Source organism: Pantherophis guttatus, chromosome 4 (assembly GCF_059756535.1).
Source record: "Pantherophis guttatus breed Tessera chromosome 4, ASM5975653v1, whole genome shotgun sequence".
Classification (NCBI taxonomy): domain Eukaryota; kingdom Metazoa; phylum Chordata; class Lepidosauria; order Squamata; family Colubridae; genus Pantherophis; species Pantherophis guttatus.
Genome location: NC_142066.1, coordinates 56,266,784 through 56,294,248, shown reverse-complemented (window position 1 = coordinate 56,294,248; position 27,465 = coordinate 56,266,784). Strand labels below are relative to the sequence as shown.

The 27,465-nt window shown below is 38.8% G+C and overlaps 2 protein-coding genes across 3 annotated transcripts in view; one reads left to right on the top strand and one right to left on the bottom strand.

The window, feature by feature from the left end:
- The first annotated feature begins 15,367 nt into the window (after positions 1-15,367).
- CDK5R1 (cyclin dependent kinase 5 regulatory subunit 1) lies at positions 15,368-26,320 on the top strand. 2 transcript variants are annotated; one of them, XM_034416007.3, is made up of 2 exons: positions 15,368-15,904; positions 16,922-21,383. In XM_034416007.3, exon 2 carries the CDS (start codon positions 17,059-17,061, stop codon positions 17,968-17,970), a length of 912 nt encoding a protein of 303 aa, XP_034271898.1. In that variant the 5' UTR covers positions 15,368-15,904; positions 16,922-17,058; the 3' UTR covers positions 17,971-21,383. The 2 variants fall into 2 exon arrangements, with proteins under 2 accessions (XP_034271898.1, XP_034271895.1); XM_034416004.3 differs by lacking the exon at positions 15,368-15,904 and adding an exon at positions 26,299-26,320 and having other exon boundaries at positions 16,929-17,966.
- The window catches only part of LOC117664742 (unconventional myosin-Id), a 152,640-nt gene continuing 147,022 nt past the window's right edge, over positions 21,848-27,465 (bottom strand). Inside the window, exon 22 of the mRNA XM_034416002.2 lies at positions 21,848-24,259. Coding sequence (XP_034271893.1) covers positions 24,103-24,259 — 157 coding nt within the window. The 3' untranslated portion in view covers positions 21,848-24,102. The remainder of the gene's footprint in view (positions 24,260-27,465) is intronic.

Here is a 27,465-nt window from a genome sequence, read left to right as displayed (position 1 = left end):
ACTGGAAACATGGAGGCTATTTGGAAAGATGGTTTAATGGTGGAAAGGACCGCATGGTTTGAGGTCCTAGGCAATTGAGCACATGGGTGAGAGAGAGAGAGAGAGAGAGATTTATATCCTCTCTCGGGGTTTGAACTTGCTTCCTGTTCCTGTGAAAGAAATGTATTCTGATTGGTTGTCAGGCTCCCATGGGGCCATGCAGGGGTAACTTTGTAGGTTGTCTTGAGTCCCAGTCTTGGTTGAATCTTGCAGGGTGATATAATGAAGGGACTTTGGGCAATTCCTGTTATGGCTTAATGGTTTTGTCCTGGTTTGGATCTTGTGTGAGGGCTAATCCCATCATCCTGGATCTGAAGGTCTTTTGTCTTGTAGATAAGCTGGCACCAAAATATCTGCTGGGGCTGAGTTTCTGTGTCCTTTAAGATTTCTATTTCTCTTTTAAGGGAAATATTCTGCCTTTTTAATATTTGCTAGAATATTTCATTCTTCTAAGAGAGGGGTGGGTGCTAACTTTCTACAACGGACAAATTAGAAAACACCCATAATTAACTCTAGCTGTTTCTTTCTGGACTAGGTGTTACAACCTTAGTACATTGCAATAGTTCAATTGAGAAGTGAGCAAAATGTGAATGATTGTGAGAAGATCCTTTGGCCATGAGAAGGTTACCACCTTCTCATCAAACAGGAGCTGCGAATCTAGGAGGACTTCCCGTAGATGGAGAGCAATACTAAAAGATGAGCCATGAAGATCCACAGAAGAGGAACAGCAGCACCCACATTGCTGGAGAAAGCAGCAGACCAGGACTTCTCTATAGAAACTTGTATGTCAGGTCCACATAGAAATAAATGCCTGGTGCTTATATTTAAGAGTTCAGGGAGGTGATTAAGCCTTTCTTAGAAGCTGCCTCCTTTCCTAGCCCACATCAAGGGGAGTAATTGGTGGATGTTTTTCCACTGCCAGACAAATCCACTAATCACCACACCTTAACTTGCCCTCCAGTAAACTGTCAGTGAAGCTGCACTTCCCTACTTTGTTAACAAGGCGGCATAGAGATCTTTCTGGGGGAAAGAGCTAATTTGTGTGGCACCTCATGAAAGCATATTTCATTGGCTGCATAGATGTGCCTTAAAGCCTGCAGGGCTTAATATTGATATTGATTGCTAGGAAGGGATCTGGGAGTGAGGAGAGGGGTGAGATTCCAAATGTATTCATTTGGCCACTCTGATACAAATTCTGACTAGATGGGATAGGGTCTTAACTTTGAAGAAAAGACGCCACAAGCAAAGAAGCATTTCACCCCAGTTTTGCAGTTTCTGCTGAAGGGATAGAGAAAGAAGGGGCTCACTGTTGCTTGCTCTTTCCTAGTTGCCTCTCCCCCTTCGAGTAGAGGCTTATCCTTCAAAATAAAAGCGGGAGTGTTAAGCTCTCTTTCTCAAGTCTGTTTCCAGTCTCAGATCCAGCCAGGGTGAAGAAATAGAGGATGATGTTTACACAATGGAACCATTCATGGAGGAGAAGGGCCCAGAAGGATCAGCCTGCCTGCTTTTAAGAAACAGTGGAGACAAGGAGCTTTCATCACCTAAGAGAAAACTAGAAATAAACCAGAAACCAGAGGCCCATCCTGCTTTGCTGGCATTCTAGGCAATAACTTACTACTTCGATTTGGACATCCAGGGTCAGTTTTCACCTTTTTGTTGAAGTCTGCTTTGCTAGAAACTGGCACAATCTGTGCCAAGTTGCCTAATATGCCCTTGGGGTTTTCTTCCTATCACAAAACCCATGGATGGGATATGACATAGATACAGGCTGACAGAGTAACCCAAGTTACTATTTTACTTTTCAAGGCTAGAATACGTGACAGGTTATGATAGCTTATGGAAAATTCGACTGAAAAAATGTACCTAAGCTCACATAGTTTTCATTAACAGGAGCCTCATGGGAATTCAAGGGCAGACTCGGGTTTCCACTTGCTAGATAATGCATTTGTCAGATATATAGAAGGAAAGAAAGAATGAAAAGAGGAATAAGCACTTGGAAGGAGAGAAGCAGGAAAAAATATAATGGGGGGAACTGAGTAACTGGGTGTGAAAGCCCCTAGAAGTTAGCTTTTCCCCATGATTCTTCAATTGTTCCACAACACCATTGATCTTCCCAGAGGCGTACTTTGATCGTACTTGCAGCCTGAGAAGCAAAGGTGGCATTTGTGGCAAGAGAAGGCGGCAATGGTGGTGGGGAATTCCTGTGAATCAGTTTCCTTCCCTCGCTGGTCTGAATGCACAACCTAGTCCTGCAAGAAACCTGACTTGTTCCTATAGTTTCTTTCCAGCTCTGTTTTACTATATTTTCCAAACTGTTACATGCTTTGTAATTTTTAAATGACAGTTTTGTACTAATGTTTATAAACTCTGTTGTTCAATTATTTTAAGAAACTCATCTCATAGCTATAATTAAGGCTGAAAGAAAAACATTGCCCCTACCTCCATATTTTTATTTTAAAGAAATATTTTAATAAATGAAGCAGGAAAATAATCTTTTGAATTAGCTCTTTTATTATCTGAATTTACTTCACATAATCATCACCATTTACTACATACTTCTGCCAAAGATGGACAAGCTTCTGAAAGCTGTAATGACTTCCTATTTTGTGTCTTTAGCTGGGTTCTACGTAGTATTTTATTTGCATTGAAGTATCCCCTCAGTTTGGAGGAAAGAAGAAATGGTGTGGTGACAAGTGTGAACTGTTATGGTGGGTGAGATACAACTCCACAGTTGCCTCTTGGGTGGTTCATGAGATGTCAGGCCTAGCGGTGTCATGTTGCCACATTTTTTGAAGCAATTTCCTGTTTAGTTATATACTGATTCTGAATCAATTGGTCAGCCTTTCTAATGTGCAACTCGTCACAGGTCATCCACCTCATTTTCATCACACAAATAACCTCTTTCTGGTTCACCATCTTTGCTTTTTCCTTCCTTTTTTGGCCTAGCAATACACAAAGCCCACACCAACACGGTAATCCCCATAAATAATGCATTTGGCATTGAATTTCAGTTGAAGGAACTCAAGTCAAAAATTCTATCATGCCATACTGCTTAAAGGACACTAATGCACCATGGCTTCTCACAGCATTTTTTACCAAACAAAGTGAAAGAATAAATGCTAAAGATCACTTCAGTATTTCTAGTTTGTCAGTACTGCCATCTGTTGGCAATTTATAACATTACAGTCATCATGTTTCATTCTGCCCTTGTAGAATTTCTTACTTCATAAGAAGCTAGCGCTTTTATTAATCTGACCCTGAAGCTTTACATCATCTGTAATTATGAGCAAACATCACTAACATTGTTTGTTTGGATGATTGACAAACTTTCCTGCTGATTTCTATTCTTCAAACCATTTTTTAAAAATCTGAATCTTGCTTATCTTCTCAGGATCAATTGGGAACCATACAAAATTCATATGGCATTTATTATGGAATTATTTATTTTAGAGAGAAATAATTATACAAAGTACAGGTAGTCTTGGAATGATTATTATAACTGAGACCAGACTTACAATTGTAAGTTGTGCTGGTCATCAATGGGTGACCTTGCCAGATTTTACGGGTTTTTTTGTACAAAGGGTGGGGGATTTCTTGCTTAGACCCCCAAAGTAAATCCCAGTTTCTTGCTCAAAATGTCATAAATCATGATCATGTGATCTTGGAATGCTGCAAATCATGGTAAATGCAGCTTGGTTGCCAAGTGCCCAAAATGCCAATATGTGACCAAGGTAAGGGAGTCTGGCAGCCTTGAAACTTTGAATTTAGGTCAAAAGTAGCCCTGGGGAGGTCTATCATAACTTTGAATGTTTTCACTAAGTGACCGGTCATAAGTTGAGGACTACCTGAGAGTTCCTGATGCTCTGCTTCTGCTTCTAGATAATAAAATACATTCATGGGTTGAAAAAACAAACAAAACAAGATCTTAGGGCAACTAGGAGAAATTATTTGTACTATAATGAAGCAATGTTCCCCTAACAGCATTCAGTCCAAATATATTCTTCCCTTGTCAGGGTTAAAAACATGGTGGATGCAGGAGCCAGGAAACAGTAACACAGTTCTGTATATTTGCAGCAAAGCTCAGTTGTGAATAGCATGAAATGGTATTTGTAAAATCAGTATGGCACGTATCATAGCCAATACTCAAGACAGTTTTCTACTATTTTTAAATGTTTCCATTTAAGAAAAAAATCAGATATAAACAGAAAAATATATGTAAAATGTTATAAACAAAATGCCTAAAAGATTAGGAGACAAATTTGATAATGAAATCTTAACTGTATATATGACACGTAAACTGCAAAGGCAGCCAAATTTGTCTTGGTGGTTAAGAAAACCACATCCACATGACTTCTCTTTGTGTGTTCTGTTTGCCTCGCCCTTGGTGTTATACAGGAAAATGCCCAGCAACTTGATCCAATAGTCCATTATAGGGAAGAACTGCCAAACATTCTTTCCTTTTCTAATCTCCCCAGCTGGCAGTATTTTTTCTTTTAGCCTGAATGTAGCAAATTTGCTCTCCAGAATTTCTGATGCTGCTGGATTTCACAACATTCTATCATGTTTAGGAAAAATCTAGTCATGGATTTTCTTGGCGTGTTGCAAATGGAGGTGAAGTCCATTGAGAGAAAGCAAAGTTAGTCACATTTATTCCTGAAATGGCTAGAATTTGCTTCCTTTAAAATCTTAATCTTAACAAAAAGAAAAAATGTCTAAACTAATTCTTAAAAGGTGGGAAAGAAACAGAAGGGGGGGGGGTTGATCTATAATTTAGAACAATCTTTTTCAAATTTAGCAACTTTAAGATCTGTGGGCTTCAATTTCCAGAATTCCCCAGCCAGCAATTTGGGGAAATGAAATCCAAACATCTTAAAGTTGCTAAGTTTTAAAAATATTGGTTTAGAATGACTCACAGGGGTGGGGAACTATGGCCCTTTTATGTCTTGTGGACTTCAACTCCCAGAGCTCCTGAGCCAACCAGGAATTCTGGGAGTTGAAGTCCACAAGTCATATCACTTCTAGTTTAGAGGAAAGGGGGAATATGGATTTGCAAATACAAAATAGAGAAGTCATACTGATATGAAAAAAGCTGCAAGTAAAAAAATCCATGTCAATTGACTCTAATAATCTTTTGCTGTTGTTATTTTCAGGTAAAAGTGAGGTGTCAATTTTCCACCTTCTAGCAGAAAATGTGTGTGAAGCACACATGTGAGGCTTAAAACAATGATTAAGAGTCATTCATCTGAAGTCAATGCTGCTGGCAATTTCAGCTATGATATCAATATCACTATTCACAACACAATCTCCCCGTCATAATCTGTCTGAAAAACTCTGGTTAATTGCACCAGCCTTTTTGCCAGATGGGCTCTTTTTCTATTTATATTTTAAAGATTGACCAAGCATAATCTTCTTGACAAGATTCTGCAGGGCACACAAGAAAATATACAAGGCAGATGGGTTCTTGCCAAATGCAGAAGAGGATAATGCAAATTCAAGATTAAACCTGCAATAAACAGAAAAGAAACTTGAGAGATCTGGAAGAGCTGGCACTGAAAACTCCTTCTCCCTTCTCCCTCTTCCTCCTCCTCCTCTTCCTCCATTCTACTACTGAAAAGTTATGAAAGAGTTATTCCTGTGCATACTCAGCGGTGGGATTCACTTACCTTCCCTACCGGTTCGCAAATGTGAGTGCGTTCGTGCGTGCACTTGCTCCACTCGCACGCACCTCATCTGCGCATGCACATAGCTTGCACATGTGCAGGAGGCGCACATTACGTCAGGTTGGGTGGGCAGAGCCTCCCATCGTCGCTGCTACCGGTCTGCGTGATCTGGAGAGAACCGGTTGAATTCCACCACTGCGCATACTATATGTAGCACTTGTACAAAGTTATAGAAACTGACCTTTTGACTGGATATTACAATAACAATTTGTAATTTAAGAAATTAAGAAGGTAGATATAAAATAAAAGACAACTCTTAAAATGTTAGCAAGAGTGAGTATCAGATTCTGCAAACTAAGTGATTTGTCTCACTATCTGATTCTTTATTCCCACTAGCAGTGGCATCCCAAGAGAGAGTCATACTTGATGCATAAGCCATGGCTCTCTTCTTTTTTTTCATGTTTTATTTATTTTATTTATATAACATATAAAAATTTCAATTTCCATCAAATAGTGTGTTGTCTGGGTACAATTGTTTTTAGGAAATCATAATCAAAATATTTACAATAGTATTCATCACAATAATATTAATACTATAAATAACAATAATATTTAACTTATCTACTTTAACAAATCTCCGTTTTAGCGTTTATCCTTTTTATATCCCCACATTTCTAACTTCTGTTTCTATTGTCTAACCATTGGTAAAATAGGTCCCATATCAAAAAATATTCAGTTTCTTCTTTGTCCTTAATAGTAAGCATGTCCACCACATATGGCAATATGAACCAGGTGTTTGATTGCACTACCTACATTTACTGGATCTGTCTTGATACCTTTTTGGCAATCTTGTTGGTGCAAAATGCCATCTATAGAACATTTTATACAAATTTTCTTTATATGCAGTTGTCATAGTCAATTTAACATTTCTATCCCACAGTTTCTGCCATTTATCCAGTTCTATTGCATATCCAAAATTTTTTAGCCCGAACTATTGTCTCCTTTACTTGCTCACTTTCAAGTTTAATACTTAATGTAACAATATATTTTCTTTATCAGTTTTTCATCTGTTCCAAAGCCATGGCTATCTTCTATGGACTTCATTTAAAAATCTTGATTCAAAGAAAAATTATTGGCCTATTCCAAGATATTCTATTTCATTGTCCTTTCTCCTTTCCTATTTCTCAGGCTTGAGTTTGGGAAATTTGTCTTCTCACGAACATGACATTTTTTCAGGTATCATATCGCCAGTTCATCATAATTACTCCACTGTGTTATACTCCCTCCTCTTGAAATGGAGGACAAGAAGAAGCCAAGGTAATATGGAAGGAATCCACACAGGGCAGCTGCAGTTCATTGATCACAGACTGGGGAGGGGGGCAACCAGATGGAGAGAGGGAGCTAGAAGGAAAAAATCACAGTTCCGTGCTGGTGCTTTGGGTGACAATCACAGAACAGCAGAGGAGAAGAGTATGACTGCTGTAATTTAAGAGTAGGTATCTTTTAGGCATCTTAAAGTGAAACAGCTGGAATATTATATCAATCATATAGTTTTACAGCTCGTTTGTTGAAAAAGAAACACTTGCTTCACAAGAGCCAAAGGATGTGAGTCTTAAATTTGACCCCTCCCATTTAAAATTTTAAATATCTGGGACTCATAACACCTGTGATCTTAACCAACAGTTTTTCATTTCTCTGAAACCTGGGAAGAAAGAAGATTAAGTGAAAGCAGAACCCATAATCCTTCAGCAGATTGTTAGGAATCTCACAATACCCAAGCAATTCCTGGAGGTGAGTTACTGCACGGCTGGAAGGAAGGGATTAATTCTTCTCTTTAAACCACTATATGCCTCTCTTTTCTCCTCCAGAGGTTTTGGAGTAGCTTTAGTTTGAATCAGACCACATAAAACTTCACTCTAGTATTGGTATTAAAGCTAGGGTAAAGCAAACTAGATGAAATCAGAACAAAGGGTCCTTGAGTGAGTGCCATGAGTCTTTTCTTTACCAGTCTTGACTATTTCTAAACAACTTGAATTTCAATATTTTTAAAATTTTGCTACATTAAGTACTGGTAATTATTTTTCAACTCAAGAGTGAAATTTCATACTTGATTACAATTTTTTTTTTAAAAAAAACTTCTTTACACACAAGTTCCAACATATTGCAGTAGGAATCTAAGTGCTGGTGTATTGCCTTGTTATGTCCTTTAATCTCACATAATCAGATAGAATAGAGAATTTGGCACTTTCTAGATAATGGGGTTTCTGGGATTCTTATCCTGGGCTGTACTGGCTTCTATTAAGCCCAGAAAAATGCATGTTTTAACAGGCCTGGAAAAAGTACTGCTTGCTTAAAAAGGGAATCCGCTTCTTATTTGAACTATTTTAAGAACAAATTCATCCAAACTCTACACAGTGGCTTCATGTAATGTTTTTTCTCCTTGGATAAAACAGCCACTTAGGAAGGTACCTTGCTAAGGAAATTGTGGGAGGAAAGCCATGATAGTCTGGAATGGCAAAAAATTGGGGAAAACTTTTTCCAACCAACAAACTTTATTAAAAGACATAAACTCTCATAATCTACAGTTCATTTAATCAGCTGCCTAGAGTGGATTAAATCAGCACTTTTCAAACTGAGTAATTTTAAGATGTTAAAGTTACCAATGTTGCCATCTTAAAGTTGCTAAGTTTGCAAAATGCTGGACTAAATTGATTGAAGATTTAAACTTGAGTAAAGTGGGAGGAAGTGTAGACAGTCAGGTTATGTAGGTGCAGGTTACATGTGTGGCATGTTAACATCGTTTCCATGGACGATTGTATTTGTTGAAGCCACAGCTGAGACTTTCTGATGCCAGTTCTGTCATTTTTCATTCTGTGGTGCTTCTAAACAGTCATATTGAAGTCTGCTTTATTAATAAGCTATTAAGTTGGCCATTAAGTGAGTCACTACCCAAGTTTATTACTTTTGTTGTAGCCATTAACTGAATACGGCTTCCCCCATTGACTTTGTCAGAAGCCAGCTGGGAAAACAAACTGTGATCACGTAACCCTGGGATACTACAAGTATCCCAAGTGCCCAAATTTTGATCATGTGACCATGGAGATGCTGTGATGGTCATAATTGTATGGACTCATAAGTCACTTTTTTCAACACTGTTGTAATTTTGAAGTCACTAAATGAATGATTGTAAGTTGAGGACTACCTGTATCATTGAGGGAGAAGTTGCTGAATTTACACATGCGATTACAGAAGGTCTCAGCAAACAAAATGGGCTTTTAATACATTATAATTCCTAATCGACAAAGTACTTGCCATCTGTCTCACATATAATTTATGTGACTTATGACCTATAACATCTGCATAGCCAATCTACTCCTTCTATCACTGCCCACCACCTCACTTGAAATGCTAAATTTCAATTCATCAGATGTATATAATGTATCTATGAAAACAGGTCTTTTAATAAAAGTTGTTAGCTAGAAAAGATGCTACCATATTCTCTTTAAAGTTCTGTGAAAGAAAGCAACACCAGTAGAAATAAAGGAATGGGTGTCAATCTTGAAAAGACACTGAAAGAATAAAGAAGGGGAAAATTTTATACATTTATAAAAGGAAGGGGAAAATATTGATAGATGTGCTTGTGAGGAGGTGAGATCTATGGTAAACTGTAATATATTTGTAAAACAATAGGAGGGGAATGGCTGCCCTGCTATTCATTATTCTTACCACCAGATGGCAGCAAAGACTACAGAGGAAAATTAAGTAAAAAGGACTAGGGAAAAGGAAGGGAAAATGAAAGGGAAGGAAGCTTGTTGAGACAAACTAGGCTCCTGATGATGTCATCCATACTGTTTTCTTGGCACAGTTATAGGAATGATTTGGTTGTTCTGGAATATTTTTGGATTTCCTTGTTTAGCTTCCAGACTTGGTATTTTCTTGCAGGCTCCCACTGAAGGAGGGAAGATTATCAGCAACAACTAGCAGCCAACAAACTGTTCAACATTTTGTTCCAGGATAAATGTTCTAATTGGTGGGGGAAGCAAACATCATATACAGATTTCTATAGTATTATGCATGTGTGTGTATGTGTGTGTGCACGAGAATTTGAATCTAGCAGTAATTCTACTCCAGTCAGCTTCTACATGAAGATTAAGAAATCCTTATCCCTCTGCAGTTCTTGGATGCCAACACAATTTACCTGCTGAATGCCCAAACTTCCCTGCATTCAGAGAAGGCATTTGGAGGTAGTTTGATGTCAATGCATGTCCATGCTTCAGTGTGTTTGTTTTGGGATTGGCATCAATCCAAAGCCATTTCTGTTCCTCACAGGGAGAGATGTTCACAGGTATATTAAGAAAAGATTAGAGTAGCATATGTGACCATGAGATCAAAGTCTTGCCCATTTGTTACAAGCAGTGTAAAAAAGGTCTACATTATGTAGATATAGCTACCATCTCACCTATTTTGACCCCTCCCTGTGGGCACCCCCAATAACTAAAATTCTCTATTGGCATAACATTTGAAGGGTGCCATTTTGAGAAGGGCTGTGGTAAAATGTTTCTGGTTTGCAAATGCTCACTGATTTCTCATGAAATCCTTGGAAGCCGCCTGAGAAGTGGATAAATGACAGAAAAATTCAGTAAATAGCATATTTTATTAATTTTGAAAGCATTAATAGAAATACAAAAATGGGCGAGTGAATGTTATTTATGCTAAGTTACAAGATATTTTATTTTGCATCTATTTTATTTATTGTGTTTAAGAACTGCCCATTTCTTTCACAGAGGTACTCGATGGTGGACAATAAAAAAGCCTTGATAGTACAAGGGTTTAAGGCACCCTGTTATTAAGCTGCTTAAGACCAGCTGCCTGCAATTACTGCAGGGTTCGACTCTCGCCAAGGCTCAAGGTTGACTCAGCCTTCCATCCTTTCTAAGGTAGGTGAAATGAGGACCCAGTTTGTGGGGGCAATAAGCTGACTTTGTATAAATATACAAAAGGATGAAGGCTATTGCTGAGCACATTGTAAGCCGCCCTGAGTCTTCGGAGAAGGGCGGCATATAAATCAAATATATATATATATATAAAAAAAAAGCAGAGAAGCAGTATATAAAATGTAAAAGAGGCAAAGAATGTTGTAAATTAATTAAAAGACAGGAGGAATGCTTTCAGGGTGCTACTCAACCTCATGGATTCATGCTCCTATGTGCGTCCCAAGCAAAGTCACAAAGCCATGTTTTTATGCCTTTCTGGAAGGCTGTGTTTTTACAAAAGAAAGATGGCACTCCCTGGCTAAGTTGCTAAACAACACCCTACTTTAGGCTAAAATGAACTTTAGTTTGTTGGTCAGCATATAAAGGGAACATAGCCATTATTTTAGTATTTTGTATGGAATTGGCCTTTATGTTAAGAAATACAATGGTTTATGTTTGGGCATAGTATGGTATGCTAAACTATCGCTGTTCTGCAGAATTGGATGGCAGCAAAGCAATCAATGAAACTAATTTTTGCTGTCAACTTGTGTTTTTTTGTGGTATTTCAACCCAGATCTGGTAGCACAAATGTTAGTTAAACAAATATTTTGTTCATGCAATCCTAGGACTTAGTTTTTTGTGAATCCAGCCTGCATGGTGTTTTCTATTATGTAAGGGGAAAGCTTGTCCTGCCAAATGCTTTGCAATGAGCAGATATTTGAACAATTCCTTTTTACTTGGTAGTCACAAGAGGTGTAATACAATTTATGGTCACTTGGTGGCACTATTTGCAGAGTAAGCAACATAGTATTCTTTGGCATTTCTAAAACTGAACAGATTTAGCATGGCATAAGCTGTTTTCTTGTGTACTGTTGCTATTTTACTCATAAAGGTTAACAACATGATCAGTTGGCACACAGATAGCTAACATTTCATATCAAACTAGAGAGGAAGAACAATTTCCTTCTTTGACTAGAAACCTGAAAAAGCTAGATATTATTCATGCATTGCATATATAACTGACATGCACAAAACAGTGTTATATTTTGACATAACTATGCATACAGTAGATTTATTGGTATCAGGTTAAATTACTATTAATGTAAACCCTGCTGATTTCAATACCTTTATTAAAAGAATGGCTAAATAGGGTTGCAGGCCCCACTTGTTTGTATATTCATAAACATTAACACATGCAACCAATTGTGTCTTTGTCAACAAATAATGATTTAAATAACCATGCCTTAGTATAGCTTTTATTAAAGTTTAAATATCTCACAATATAGCTTCACAACTTCTCACTAGTTAACTTCTCATTTTTGTGTACAAAAATAGGTTTCAGCGGGGGGAGGGGGGAGGGTTCCAAAATTAAATAGATACAAGACAAAGATCTAGTGTATCATTTGAAGGAAGGTGCAATTGGCTATAAGGTATTTTTCTTTGGTCCTATTGGACACAAGGATCCTGATATAGAGCCCAGGTAGCAGACTACCTGCTGACAAGTTCTTGATCCTTGGCACATCAAGATCTTTACCCTACCTAATTGTTTTCCTGGGTTATTTTGATTAAATAGGAAGTCAGTATACTATAAAACAAAGGACCAAATTCAAACATAAGCCATACTTTCAAATATGCTACTGGAAAAATAGATTGCAGAGGCAATTTTTATAAAATAAATATTTTATAAAAAGTGGGTGGTTGCAGCCCAGAGCTGTGTTTGACCTCTGGTATAACTGAGATTTTGTGTTGGCCGCACACCCGCTCCCATGGCAACCATCTTACAAGGATGTTTTTAATATTCCAGATGTGTTCACTGGCCAAAATGTTTTGGAGAATCAGCTCTGGACTATGCATCCAAAGCTGGGATGGAGTTGATGAAGGCAGAGAGAAAAAAATGGAAGAAATGCTAAAATTGCCTACTTTAGACCTTAAGCCTCAATCATTATTGTGGCTGAAATTAATATTCAGTGGAAACTTGACTATTTAGGAACATTTAATGTTTCAAAAGCAAGATTCAGGTATAATGCACAGTGCAGTTTGTTCAGAAAAAAAATCATGTCTCTCCCACATTTTCATCATGTCGTCTCCACTTTATTGTGATCTTCATTTTATAGTGTATCTTCTTGACCTGAAAATATTTACTTAGTTTTGTTTAGAACTGACCAGTGCCACAAATCTCAAAGGAATGCCCTCTCTGCACCTTTAACATTGTGGGAACCTTGTTAAGATTTTTGAGACCACTCAAACACTTTTATAAGGACAGGTCCCTTGGGTTCTTCTCTGAGCAAGAAAACAACTAACAGTCCTGCATTCATACATGGAGTGACCTAGGCAATGGCTGCAGCATCCTTTTACTGTGATTACAGTATTTAAAAATAGAGCAGTGGCCAAAATTGTGGAAACCTTTTGGGAAAAGTGTATTTTCTAAAACTAGCAAATAACACCACCTTTTTTTTGGAGTAGTACCATAAAATTAGATATCAATGGAAAGATAATTTAATCAAGAATGTAATGCAATAACGTTTATGAAGGCTTTGTCATTAGAATAGCAGTTACAGTATAAAGAAGAAAACACATAGAAAAAACAAGATATACAAAAATTATGAGAGTTAATACTTAGTTGGGTAACCTTTAGTATGAATTACGGCCTTACAACATCTTCCCATGGAGTGAACCAAGTCTTTTAGTTCTGCAGCTGTTATAATGTGAAACCAAGATTGAATGATTGCTTCTATTAAATGGGGTTTATTGCTGGGTCGCTTCTGACTAACAAGTTTCTTTAGTCTGCTCCATAGATTTTCAATTGGGTTAAGGTCTGGGCTATTCCCAGGCCATTCCAGCAGTGGAATATGATTATCTTGAAACTAAAAAAAAAAAAAAGGTGGTGTTATTAGCCATCAACCTTAAAAATACAGTTTTCACAAAAGATTTCCACAATTTTGGCCACTATTGTAGTAATATTTGATGACCAAGTACATAGTGCTGTACATGTATGAGTTACTGTAAGTGATAATTGTGTCAACCGTCACAAATTATGCTACAGCCCTGGTCTCTTTGTGGCTTAGTATGTTGTGTAGAGCGAAGCATATCCTGTGTTATGCTAAACATTGTGGTTGTAAACCATGGTTTATAGATTAATTTGCTGTATGCACACAGCCAATCATGTTATATTTAAGGAAAGGTTTAAAGCTAGTCATGGCTTAACATGATCTGCAAGGTTAGTCATTCTTGCCATTTTCTAAGCAAATGAATGAGTTTGGTGTAAAGGTTAAGGCATCAGCGTAGAAACAGGGAGACTGTGAGTTCTAATCCTTCCTTGGACATGAAGGTTGGCTTCCCTTAAACCTTGTTAAGAAAACTTCAGGGGCTAGTCCAGACAGTTGCTGGTGTCAACACTAATTCAAAGGCAACAATAGCCCCCACCCCAGTTTTCTTGGCAAGGTTTTTGCATATTTCCCCACGCCCACCTTTAAATCAGTACACGGTACAAGGTCTAAAAGTGAGCAGCCAAGGTTGGATGCTTGGAAGAGGAAGAAGTAGCCTAGTGACAGTGGCCTTTGTCCCAGTGGCCATAGCCTCCTCGCTTTGAAGGTTTTTTTTCCTTTGTGACATCAGCTGTTTTTGAACTAAAGTTTTGGAATGATGTTGAAGAGACCCAGCATTCTGCGTAGCCCTTGGCAGTTGGTCCAGGGTTGAGTCCAGGCTACTTAGCTGAGGATTGATTCTGGTTTGACAGCAATTATATCCTCTGTCTTCGTGAGATTGAGGTGAGATATACTTAGATATACTCTTCTGAATCCTGCTACAGTCCAATTTTATGAACTGTTTGTTTGTTTGATTGTCATTCTCAGAGAAGCGCAAAAAAACACAAACAACTGGACATACTTCTATCCCTTTTTCTCCACAACTACTTTGTGAAGCAGGTTGGGCTAAAGAAAAGAATCTGGGCCAAAGCCATTCAGAGGCCTTCTCTGGCTGTGGGTGAGTGACCTACAAACCTGAGACTCTCCCATGCGGGCCCCATGTTTTCATTATGGTACCATAGTGGTTGCCATTTTAAAAAAAGCATAAAAATCTTGAGCATATTTTTCTACCTGGGATAATTATTTGGTATTAAACATTCCATTGTTGATTTATTTAATTAAAAACGAATTATTTAACTCTCCAGGGATCTTCCCCAATGCTTTATCATGGAAGGATGTAAAATGTTTTATGGCAATAGTTATCTGAGGGTTAAACCTCCAGGGAAGAACTAGAGGGCTTTTTAGAGCTTTTAGAGCTTATCAAGGCACTCTATTGCGTTATGAATTTGAGAATTCCGCTCCTGAAAATAGCTGCTCAGGTGACAGTTATTTATTCTTTGCATAAGTTCTGGGTCATAGTGTAACTTATCTACAAAAATTGAAGTAGAAGTCCCTCCATTATTGTTCAGAAATTATGAACAGAACAAAATACCATGATTTAGCGGATGCACAACATTCAGGACAACAGCTCCAGGGTTCAGCTCATTCTGGTTTAATAAAGGACACGCGATGCGGTGTTCAAAAGGAGTCCTGGTTGTTGTTTGAAGCATTCGAGTTTACAGAGAATCCTTTCAGTGGAGGGAAAACGCTCCCGTCGAAGGAACCGGCTGTCTCTAGGCCACCAATCCGGCGTTTCGCTCTGCATCCGCGCAGAGGCGCGCTCCGACAGTGATCGGTGGGGGTGGGAGGGAACCCGGGAGCAGCCTCGGTGCCATTTTGCCGCGCTGTGTAGGTGTCCGCCGGGGGTCGCCCTGCTTTGCAGGCACGCTGCGGCTACGGTGAGACGAGGAGTGAGAGGCGGAGGCGGAGGCGGAGCTAGGCGGGCTTAGCGAGCGCCGTCTGGTCGGAGTTAAGGCGAGAGGCGCGGTGAATCAGCCGGCTAAGCAGCTGAGGCGGTGCCGAGGAAGGCTGCTCACCAGCCGGTCGGGGCTCCGGCACCGTTCTCGGGACGGAGCGACTGGCCAGTCCAGGGGGCGGCATTGGGGACGGCGCTCCGGCCGGCAGACAAGCAGGCACCCTCCGTGTGCCGCTGCAACGTGCACGGAACGAACCTCTGCATGCATTTCCTCGTTTGAGTCGCCGGAGCCGGGCTGGGGAAGCTGGACGGCCTCGCACCCGCCCCTCTACCGCCTCCCCGCAGCCCCCGGAGCCGAGCCGGTCCTGCAGGACCCTGGACAGAAACCACGGTGCCCGGAGGGCGCGCAGTGCGGTGGGTACCACGGAGACACCGCGGCACGAAGGGGAACGGAGGAGGAGGAGGAGGAGGAGGAGGAGGAGGACAGGCGCCATCGCGTCCTTTGGGGAGGGGGAGGCGGGGGAAATGCAGCAACATTGCGGCGGGAGGGAGGACGTGCGGGAGCCCAGCGCTATCTCGCGCGCGTGCCCGGAAAAAAAAAAAAGCAAAGCTTGGATGGAGAGAAGAAAAGCGATTTGATGAAAGAGAAATATTTATCTTCTTAAAGGTACTACCGTTTCTAGCTGTTTGGTAGGCAGGCAGGAGTGGGGAAATATACACGGTGGGCGTCTAATTAAAAACATGGGTGGCTAATCTTTCTCTCCCTCTGTCTTTACATGCATATGGACGGAAAGAGACCTTTTATTTTAGAGAGATGGAGAAGCATCTGACATCTTCCATGATAAATCAATTATTCCACAAGGTGCTAGGAGAGTCTTTGTTTTGCTGCAGCCAACTAATATGGCTCCCTCTCTTGAAAGCATCCCTGACACATTTTATACACCCATATACACTTGCCAGCATAACATTGGAGCAAGGGTATCTCTGTAGCCTTCCTCTCTAAAGATACCTAGCTTTTTCCTTCAGCTTTCGTGGAGTAGTAGTATGTAGGCCATTTATAGAAAAGGAAACCAGAAAGTGTTTGGTCTCTCTCTCCCTCCCTCCCTCCCTCCCTCTCTCTCTCTCTCTCTCTCTGTGTCTTAGAGATACGTTCCTACAAGGCTTTGGGCTTGAAATTCAAGGTCCCATTTTGCAGAGCAGTCTCTGCACGTGTCCAAATCAGGTGTTATGTGACTCCCCCCCCATTGACTCCCCCCCCAGAACAGTTTAATTTGGAAGGGAGAAATGGAGAAAAGTAATAATAAACATAATAATGCTCTTAGTAATGAATATAATTGAATGGGGTTAGTATTACTAAAAAGCAGGGGGTTGTATATCTGGGAGAAAACAACCCCAGCCTGGGCTTATTGGAATCGTTTTTGCCTTTGGTAGGTAACTTCTGAATCCAAGCTATTTGAGGCAGTGACGGAAAGGAGAGCCAGCAGGGTTGAAGCAGAGACCCCCCGTGCCCTGGTGGTGTCAGCACCCAGCTCTGTCCACTTTGTTCTGCTCCCCGCTGCCCGTGCACCATGGGCACTGTCTTGAGCCTTTCACCCAGTTACCGGAAAGCCACCCTCTCTGAGGATGGTTCAACCACAGTGGGGCATTATACTGCAGTCCAGAACAGTAAGAATGCCAAGGATAAGAGCCTGAAGCGCCACTCTATCATTTCAGTGCTTCCTTGGAAACGCATCGCAGCTGTATCTGCCAAAAAGAAAAACTCCAAGAAGGTGCAGCCCAACAGCAGTTATCAGAACAACATTACACACCTCAACAATGAGAATCTAAAGAAATCACTTTCCTGTGCCAATCTCTCCACCTTTGCCCAGAACCAGGGCAATCAGCCTACAAATCACCAGATTTCCAGCTCCAAGGGCACCGTTTCTTCTGTCAAGAAAACACCCCACCCCAGCTGCAACTCATCTGGCACCCCCAAAAGGGTCCTTGTTCAAGCCTCAACCAGTGAGCTGCTAAGATGCTTGGGGGCATTCCTTTGTAGACGCTGCTACAGGCTGAAGCACCTTTCCCCCACCGACCCAGTACTGTGGCTTAGAAGTGTGGACCGATCTCTCCTCCTGCAAGGCTGGCAAGACCAAGGTTTCATCACTCCAGCCAATGTGGTCTTTTTGTATATGCTTTGCCGGGATGTCATTTCATCTGAAGTAGCCACGGACCATGATCTTCAGGCTGTCCTACTTACCTGCCTCTATCTCTCCTATTCCTATATGGGCAATGAGATCTCCTACCCTCTCAAACCCTTTCTGGTAGAGAGTTGTAAAGAGGCATTTTGGGATCGTTGCCTCTCCATCATCAACCTCATGAGTCCCAAAATGTTGCAAATCAATGCTGACCCACACTATTTCACTCAGGTCTTTGCTGACCTGAAGAATGAGAGCAGCCAAGAAGAGAAGAACCGGTTGCTCATTGGCCTGGATCGGTGAGCTAAAATTCCCCATCATTCACCCTTTCGTTTAATCTTGTTTTTATGTTATGTTTCTTTTCCATATAAGCCAGGACACATAGGTAAGACTGGACAGGCCTGAAAGAAATCAGCGGGTCTCAACCATTATTACTTTGGCTTCTATCAATCAAAACTGACAAGAAATGAAATGGGTTTGCCTGTTTGGTTTTCAGTTTTGCTGCATGTGATGGAAATGGCTTCTTTTCCAGATTGTAAACCAGGAGAGGGAAAAATAGAGTGGAGAAGCAAGCACCACAATACAGGATCATGGCATCCTTTCACCTTTCATTTGTCCTAAACACTTTGCGAATTGGGGTGAACTAGCTTGCAGGATTTACTTCTTCTCAGTGGAAGGCAGTGGAGGAACATATTTACAATTCTTAAGAAGATAAAGAGCAAATCTAGTAGATGTTCTAGCACCTGGTATTCTAGAAAAGGGATCCAAGATCCAAGAATGGATTTTAAAAAATAGTAAAAAATAGTTTCAACAAGATGACATCATCTCAGTACTGGCCTTCAAAAGGGACTCTTACTCCACGACAGTGTGATTATATTGAGAAACAAGTGGGTAAGGAAAAGTCAGAAAATATACAAGAGACACACCTCATTTTGTGTATATCGCCACTTGCACCCATTTCATTGGGGGCCTTTTACCTTGGCTCTGTAGGTTTTTTCTAATATCAGTATCAAAAGGTGAAGATGAGACTTGACAATCTTTTCTTGCTAAGGTAGATATAAGCCTCAATATGGATTGGGAGGTGAGATTTCAAAATAATCCCAGGCAATTGGTACTAGCTGGTAATTGATTTGTGGCAAGTGATGTATGTTAATATTTGACTGGTCAAAAATGGTTAATTCTTTTGAGGGGTGATATTTGCATAATATAATTTTGCTGTTCCAACAAGCTGACTTTCAGTCCCTTGAGATTTTTCTGAGCATCTGCAATAATGTTCCCCAATTCAATTATTTATTGAAAAATGCTAGGCATATGTTATTAAATATAGGAAATGGTGCTGAATTTCATTGTAGAAATGCTTTTCTTTTAAGGGGGGGTTCCTTGCAGTCCCAGCCAGAACAGTACTGTTCATGTGTGTTTAGCCAACCAAAACTCTTCATACTTTATGAAAAATAGTAACAGCCACAATAAGTAGAACAAGGAAATCCACTGAATTATAATAAAAGGTTTCCCTTCTATTATAGTGTTGAGGACTGTGAGTGAAGATAAGTTGTAATCTAAACCTGCAGCAGATACAAAATATTCAGGTATTTTGTATATTTTGTAGAGTGATATTGCAGAAGGTTCTTTTTGGGCCACAAATCTGTTCCCATGCTTGGAGACATTCTCTTCCACCTTGTAGACTTATAATTATATGTGAACATCTAAGAATTTAAATATTTTTCCCCACACTGAACATCTAAATATTTGATTAATGTTCAATTTTGATGCTTAGATATTTATTTTGTTTAGTTCTCTAGTTCCTAAACAATATGTAAAGGTTAAAATACTCTAATCTTCAGGGATAGTCAAAATATATAAAAAGAAAGGGTAGTGTGGAGACTAAATTTCCCTCAGTTACTAATAATATGTATTAAATGTCAATAGTCCAGATCTAGGGTTCTGTGGAAGATGTGAACTTTTTGAATGGAGGTAATCTCCTTCACTGTTTTAAGTTCTCACAAGCTGGACAGTTAAATAGTATAAAGGCAATAATACTCTGGGGTAAAGAAGGCTGTGGATAAAAGGATAAGTTAGAAATATTCTAGAAGGCTCTTCTAATGCTACTGCTGAGGATGCTGGCATTCCAGCAGAAAGGCAGAGGGAGAACTATATTGTGTCTTTAAATAGGGTAGCTTGCAATTAATTTAGAAAACAGCAAAGCACTATTAAAAATACAGAGGAACATTAAAAGCTGTGAAATATGAAAAGGCCAAAGCTAAGAGGCTGCAGTAGACTGGAACCAAATGCATATGTTGTGATGATTAAACAGCTGCTGGGTTTGTTCAGCAGGTCTTGCCACTGCCTCAAAAGCTAGGCCAAAATCTGAGCCATTAAGCAGTGAGATACTGTTAAGCTTGCTGCTGAGTTTGTAAAGGAAAACTGAGCCTTAGCATTAAAGAGGAAGGGAGGGCTCCTCTACAGTTCTTCCCTGCAAACCATTTGCTTCTCTGTAATGGGTGGCATCTATCATCATATCAGTTTCCCTTGGAGACCCCAGTTTCTCATTCAGTATTATGGCTGAGTTCTGGAATACTTTACAGTAGTGGCTCAGACAAAATTCTGGAATGTGTTTGAAGACATCATTCCCTTGGTTGTTCCAAATGGCAGCAAATCTTTTTGCCCTTCCTCTCCTTTTTAATGAAGACTATATAATAAAGGCAAATTACAGTTGTACTCATATGGATATGAAAGCTTAAAGCTGCAATCCTTTGCATGTTTACATGGAAATAAGTCTGATTCCTTGAACACAACTTATTTCTGAGTAGGTGTGCTTTAGATTGCACTGCATGGGAAGCAAATGTGACTTGGTGGTATAATTGATGTGCAAAACTATCTTTGCTTGAACCTATATATTTACTGTTTTATAGTGGGGGGGAAAAGGTCAACTGACGTACTTGATATAGAAGAGCAAAGACTGAGTCTTTAATATGCTGCTGTATGAAATGAATAATTTCAGAACAAAATTTATGCTTATGGCGAGAGGAAAAAGAAAACCTAATCCTTTTCTATCATTCCATTATTGCTTTACAGTAATACTGTGCATGCCAAAAGCAGCATTGTGACTTTTGACAGCAGGCAAAACTTTAGAAGAGTTGATTGTAAAAAGAAAAAAAAAATAGAAACACAATAACTCACCATGCACAAATTTCAAACAGATTTACTGCTTTCATCCATACTTTCATTTTTTGAAATCAATGTATTTCATCTCAAGACTTCTAGATATTTTCTGATATTAATTGTACACAGTTCTTAATGTTTAGCTCTGTTCTAAACTATTTTTCTCAAAGGAAAAAAACACAAGAAAATGTGTGCCATTTTTTTTTCCACTTGAACACATTTTTTTGAACATTTTGGAAGTGGGAGAAAAGAAAACAGGATCTGCTAAATTCTATATGTCTATGTATGTTAAAGTTTTTGGATATTTTTTTTTTAGTGTGCAATCCCTTCTGTAGATATTTGTTGACCAAAATTGGTATTATTGCTTATTATTACTTAATTTATAAATGGTCTTTTGTATGTATGTGTACTATAGTGTGTTTCTAAGTATGAGGTTTATAAATATGACAAGACTGTCAAAGAGCTGTGTGTGCCTGTAACTTAATGCCTCCCTATTTTTATTTATTTTTGTACTGTGCTGATTAAAAATAAAATGCACTGACCATCCATGACACAAATGAATTTCAGAGGAATTTTTTAAAAGCTTCTGTCTATGGTGGGAAGATGATAATGAAAAACTGATAAATGTAGCTTTGGAAAAACAGTTGAATTTACCTTGACACGTGACAAGTTTCAACCAATGTGATCTTAAAACTGAGTCAGTTACTTTGATTCATAGATGTAGTCTCTCAGATGCTATACCTTAAGCAAGAGTACACACTCAAGTCACAAAGTAGATATTTATCTTAACCAACTGCCTGGAGATCTCAGGATTTAAATATCAATAAAACCAGGAGATTATATTTTTTAAAATAATGGATCATGTAATATAGGTGTTGATAGGGAAGAAGTCTATTACCATAGTTGGCAAAAATGACATAGATTAGTTGAAATTATGACACTGCTTTCTTTTTTTTTCTCTGAAAGGAGAGTCAGTCAAACACATTTCAGAAAATGCAGAATCAAAATCAAGTAAATGGAGTTGGGTATAAATGAGAGTCCTTTTATTTCAATTATGTAAACAAAAATACATCTTAATTATGAATAGGATTTGTGTCCATATTTCTGTGCAAACTATTTTAAAGTATTAATTACATGATTACCTCATTCTTAAAACATCAGGCATACAATTAAGAAATAGTTAATTTATAGATAAAACCCAGAAATACACATATAAGATAGAATCCAGTATCATATGAGCAGTTCATACACTTAAGACTTTCTTCCCTCTGGAGCCCCTTGCCCAGTTCTCAATACCCCCTGTTGACTGGGCGCTCTGCAAAGCACCTTGAGGAGGAGGAATTTCCTCTTCCTGTTTTGGTAGGAGAAACTACCTTTGTTAAATCAAACAGAATAATGTATGACCCCCACACAACCATGCACACAAATCAAGAAAGTCAGAAATACTGTTAATTCATTTAAATCAAAATACTTCATTACACATTATATAATCAATTTAATAGATTTGTATCTTGGTATGGAAAGATTTCAACTCATACAGTTTTCATAAATTTGGTCATCATTCAAATCCAGTCTTTATTTTGGAATATTAAATAAAAGTGCTAATTTTAAAACTTCTGAGGCTAATTTGGCTGCTTTGAAAGTAAACATTTGAAGGCACCAGGGATTTGAGGCAATCAATTTTTCTATTGGCAGTAGAGATAGGATCATAAATGTTCAGTTTAGGTAGCTGGACTGATCAAAAGCTAGCTTGCTTTTCAGTTGAAATGAAGGATTAGGTTCTACCACTTGCTTTTCATCATGGATGTGCTGGCATTTGGGGAAACGAAGAAGAAAACACATGAAGAGATTTCTACAGTTACATTGATCTTCCAGGGCAACTCCTATTCTGCTTGTAAGTTCCATCTGCATTGCATTTCATTTCACCTAAATTACAGTCAGATGGTTTCTGGCTGGGAATCAGGGGGTTTAGAATGAGATTCCCTACCTGGAAGGCACTTGATTGAAGAAGCCCTTTTAAGAGCACTTGGAGATACTAGAAGATTAAGCTAATGAATAGGAAAAGAAAGGGAAAAGAAAGGAGTAGAGATAGCAATCCTTTTCATTGAAAAGCTAATTTGAAAAGAAAAGCAATAACTCATCTTGGGCAGAGGCAGATAATCCTACTTAGGAAATAAGCCATATTAAAGAATGACTCAGAAGCAAGTAGGACTTCTAGCTAGCTAGTTAAGCAACATTTGTTTGCCATTTTGTGCCCCAGCTCACAGAAATGGTAAGTGCTGCCTTCACACACTTAAAACAAAAGCAGGCATACTGAAGCAATTAGCTCTACCATCATTGCTTTATTCTTAGGCTGTGTGCAGTTATAATTATTTAAGTCCTAACCTGTCCAGCAGTGTCAGGTTTACAATTATTTACCTTTAAACGGTCTAAAATAGCAATCTCCTCCCTTGTTTTAAGATGCTGGAAGTGCTCTCCATCAATGTAAAATAAGACATGTTTCTTTTGGCACAAGAAGAAACAAAGCCCTGTTAACAAGGCTATAACTACACCTCAGCAGAGGGCTGTATAAGCAACAAAAGGCAACTACAAGTCTAAGCTGGCCAGAATAATGCCAGCTGCTCAAAGAAAGCACATTATATATTGGCCCAAGCGTTGGACTCCAATGTTTGCAATAGGAGTAGCATCTGACAATCAATCATGAAGGAGAATCTGAGCCAAGCTGAATATTGAAAGGAAAGGGGGATGAGAAACATTTTTAAAGATTTGTATCCCACCTTTGTTATTTTTATAAATAAGGCAGTGAACATATCTCAACCCTTCTCCTATTTTCCCCACTACAACATATGAAATGAGTTTGGGGGCGATGGGGGGAGGGGGGAGAGGGGGGGGGAGAGAGGGAAAATCTCTTTCCCCCAAATATCTCCCATTTATAAATTAAGATTTGGTATTTGTAAAATCCAAAGTGGGTCCTTCTGTTTATTCTCATACAGACTTTTGGTTCCTTCCATTGCAATCTCAACTATTAGCTCTACAATAATTTTATATATCTGGAGAATTCATTAATAAAAGCCACTTTGGTACACAATGGATCATACAATAATTTAAAATCATAGTTGGCTTAATGGAGGAAGCATTTCAAATTCTCAATTCATTAACAATGTCTAGATGTATGTCACAGATCAACACTTTCATATCCTTTCCCCCATAAAACTCAAGGCACTAAGATTGAAAGCATCAGTAGATTGTGAAAGGATGCTTAGTGATAGAGTAAAATTAATTCTCAGATACCCAGAGGATGAAACCTGTCCGATCCTTGATGAAGTTTGGTTCTGATTGGTTGATTTTGGTTTTCACTGAGATGCTGCATTTTCGCCCATGCATGCTGCACTGGACAGGGTTGGTGATGTTTACTTGCAGGCGACGGTTTTCACTGTAGATAAAAAGAGCAATGAAATAAAAAGGATTAATTCTTGAGGGAAGATGATTAAAGTAGGGGCCCCAATTGCCAGGCTGTGGCCCATTACTGGGTGTTGAGCCGTTCAGAACCGGATTGTGAAATGGGTGAACATGCACATGCATCCCCACTTGTGTGAGCAGTAGGGAGCATGCACACTCCATTTGCACAAATGGTGGCTGAGCAACTCACTCCTCATGCAAACAGAGCTGTACATGTGCACTTGCTCACTACTCATGTGGAACCATCCCTTCTACCCCCCACTGACGGTCCGCAAAGCGAAAAGGTTGGGGAACTCTGGATTAAAGAATATATTGTAGAGGGAGAAAGGAGACAAAAAAATCTACACTTGGGAAGTTTGCAAAGGATACCACGTGCAATTTCATTATTATAGAAAACATCACTGTTAACTATTAGCTATCTTCAACCTGAGACACACCTCATAACACTTGGGAGGCCATGATTAGCAGGCAGAGATTACAGCAGATTAGGCAAATGAAGAAAAGAAAGAATTACTTTAATCACTGATGATAAGGTCTGGCATCTTGTGTTGTTGGCCAATTATAGCTTAAGCATTCCTTGGTTTGAGATCAGAAAAATTATAGGCAGAAAACCGATACAGAAAGAGTAGGAACAAGGTTCTTCATGTATCATCACCTCCAATAACCATAATTACAATATCCCTCACCCTCAGTTTTATGAAATAGGCTTGCATACAAATCCATTACTGCAACGCAGTTATGAGTGACCAGGAGCCACTTTTTATAAAATGTTCAGAATTGTGTTGCATGATAGAAGTTACACACAGGTATCAACCATTTCATGCATGTCAATAGTGAGGAAATATGTTTTCATCATTGTACATTTTCTTCTGCTCATGTGATCATCCTAAAACTCTGCACTTTCTAATCCAGGACCAGGCGGCCAATAGTTATCAAGATGTCTGCCAACCTTTAGCCTAATATGACTTGAATTCATTTAGAATTTTTTAATTAATAAAAAATGGGGCCCTGCCAAATTGCTAAGCAAAGCACCAACTTCCAGGAACATCTTGAAAGTTAAAATATTAGGTACTTTGTCAAAAATAATTCATCTACCCAGACAAAAATAACTAAGAGAAGCTGAAATTTGAAAATCCACTTGGAAAGAAGGGCGAGATTCAGTAGTAGGAATTAGTTTAATCAAAACAACTGTTCTGTGATTGGCTGTTTCCATTGTGTAGCTTTTGAGGGCATGGGGAATAATGCCAGTGGCAGACATTTGGTGAGGACTCATCACATGCTCTGAAAATTCAATTACAGGTGGTCTTCACTTAATGATCACTCACTCAGCAGCTGTTCAAATTTTGTTCAATGTGCTGAATGAGTGTTACATACAATGCTGTTGAAGTTCAGGTTTTTGCAGCATCCCGTGTCACTTGATTGCATTCTGGGTGCTTGGCAACTGGCTTGCAATTACAACATCACAATATCTCGTGATCATGTGCTGGCTTCCAACAAGAAAATTCAACATAGGAGTCAGCAGAAGGTCACAAATGGCAAGTGAATGATGTCATATTTCACATCATAGGATTCATTTAATAACCACAACCAGAAGTACTGAAACTGTCATTGCTAAGTGGTATGGTCACATGATGTCATGGTGCCAATTGCCATTGTTAACTGAGAGCAAAAGAATGAGCTGTTTCTCTTCTACATATCAAAAGCAATACCTTTGCACTGGCGGCCTGGGATTGGGAATTGTGAGTGTGCTATGAAAAAGTTTACAGGATTCCCTTGAAATGTTTGCCAGGGGAAGGAGTTAATCAATCAAGTGATTTCTGAATACAATGACTCCTTTGCTTGACCTTTTCCCCTTTGCAGAGCAGAGAGAGTGGAGAGGAAGGGATTTCAAGAGAGTAAGCTGTTTGCTACTCTACACATCAAAAGCAATGTGATTGTACTGGCAGAGGGAAAGGCAAAGGAGAGATTACATGTAGAAATCACTTGCCTTTTCTCTCTCTCTACACCTCATAGACTGGAGTAATTGGAGAGAGATTTCAACCTGTTTGCATATTATGCCCATGGTTCCCCATCACAGGATGTCAGCAAGATTGCATTGCTTTTGATGAATTCAAGACAGGAAGCAGGCATTCAAGCATTCCAAATGGCAAGAGAATGCTAACAAAAGAATGGCAACAAAAGCCAAACAAAATAAAAGAATGGCAACAAAAGCCAAAAGTGTGAAACTGAGTATTGCAGTCTTGTCTTTTTCCAGCAGGAATGTTAAATGATTTCCCACTTAGTGACCGCTTAGCTTAGTTGCTGGTGCCACAATTTATGCCTGATTTCTTAAGTACTCTGGGTAAAATGAAATGAAAGTCTCCTTTAAAGAAAAGATAACAGATCAGTTGATTAAATATCAATAACTTTTAACAGCTCTTCTATAATTTCTTGAAAAAAAGAATTACACTCAGGGAAAACTGATACATTCCAGTTTTTCATTTTTTAAATTAGTATTACACCCTCATTTTAATTACCAAAATAGATAATTAATGTTCAAAAATGCAGGAAATGTAATAACTACTTTTCCAGATTTGGCATAAATGTTATAAACCCAACAATTTTGGAAGATAATTCAGTGTAGGAATCAATATTTTTTTTCTGTTAAGCAGGGCTTAACAGAAAAAATAGTTACCTTCCTACAAAATATACAGAGCTGACCGTGTCCATGATAACAGCTACTAAGATAATTTCTTTCTGAGAATTACACATAATTCCTTCTTAATAACAAACTAAACTATAGGAATACATATCAATGTAAAAACAATCAATTTTGTATTTTTTTAAAAAAAAATCTGACACTGAATTTAATTGAACCTGAAAGTAATTTATGGACTTTAATGCTGCACATGGACTTGAACCACATTCAAAAGCTTATCCGATCATAAGATTTTAAAATACTAGATTTTGCCTGATTTGTTATAAGGACAGATTTCCTTAGATAAGACTGAAAGTCCTATTAATTGCTAGTAGCATGTTGGTGGTCTTGGCTAATACTGATTATTGATTTGATTTTGACATTGGTCTTAAATTGCTAAATCAATGCACAATCACCTTTATGCTACTATAATATTGATTATAGGTAATCCTCCTTTAGTGACTACCTCATTTAGATGCCATTCAGTTACAACATTGATTAAA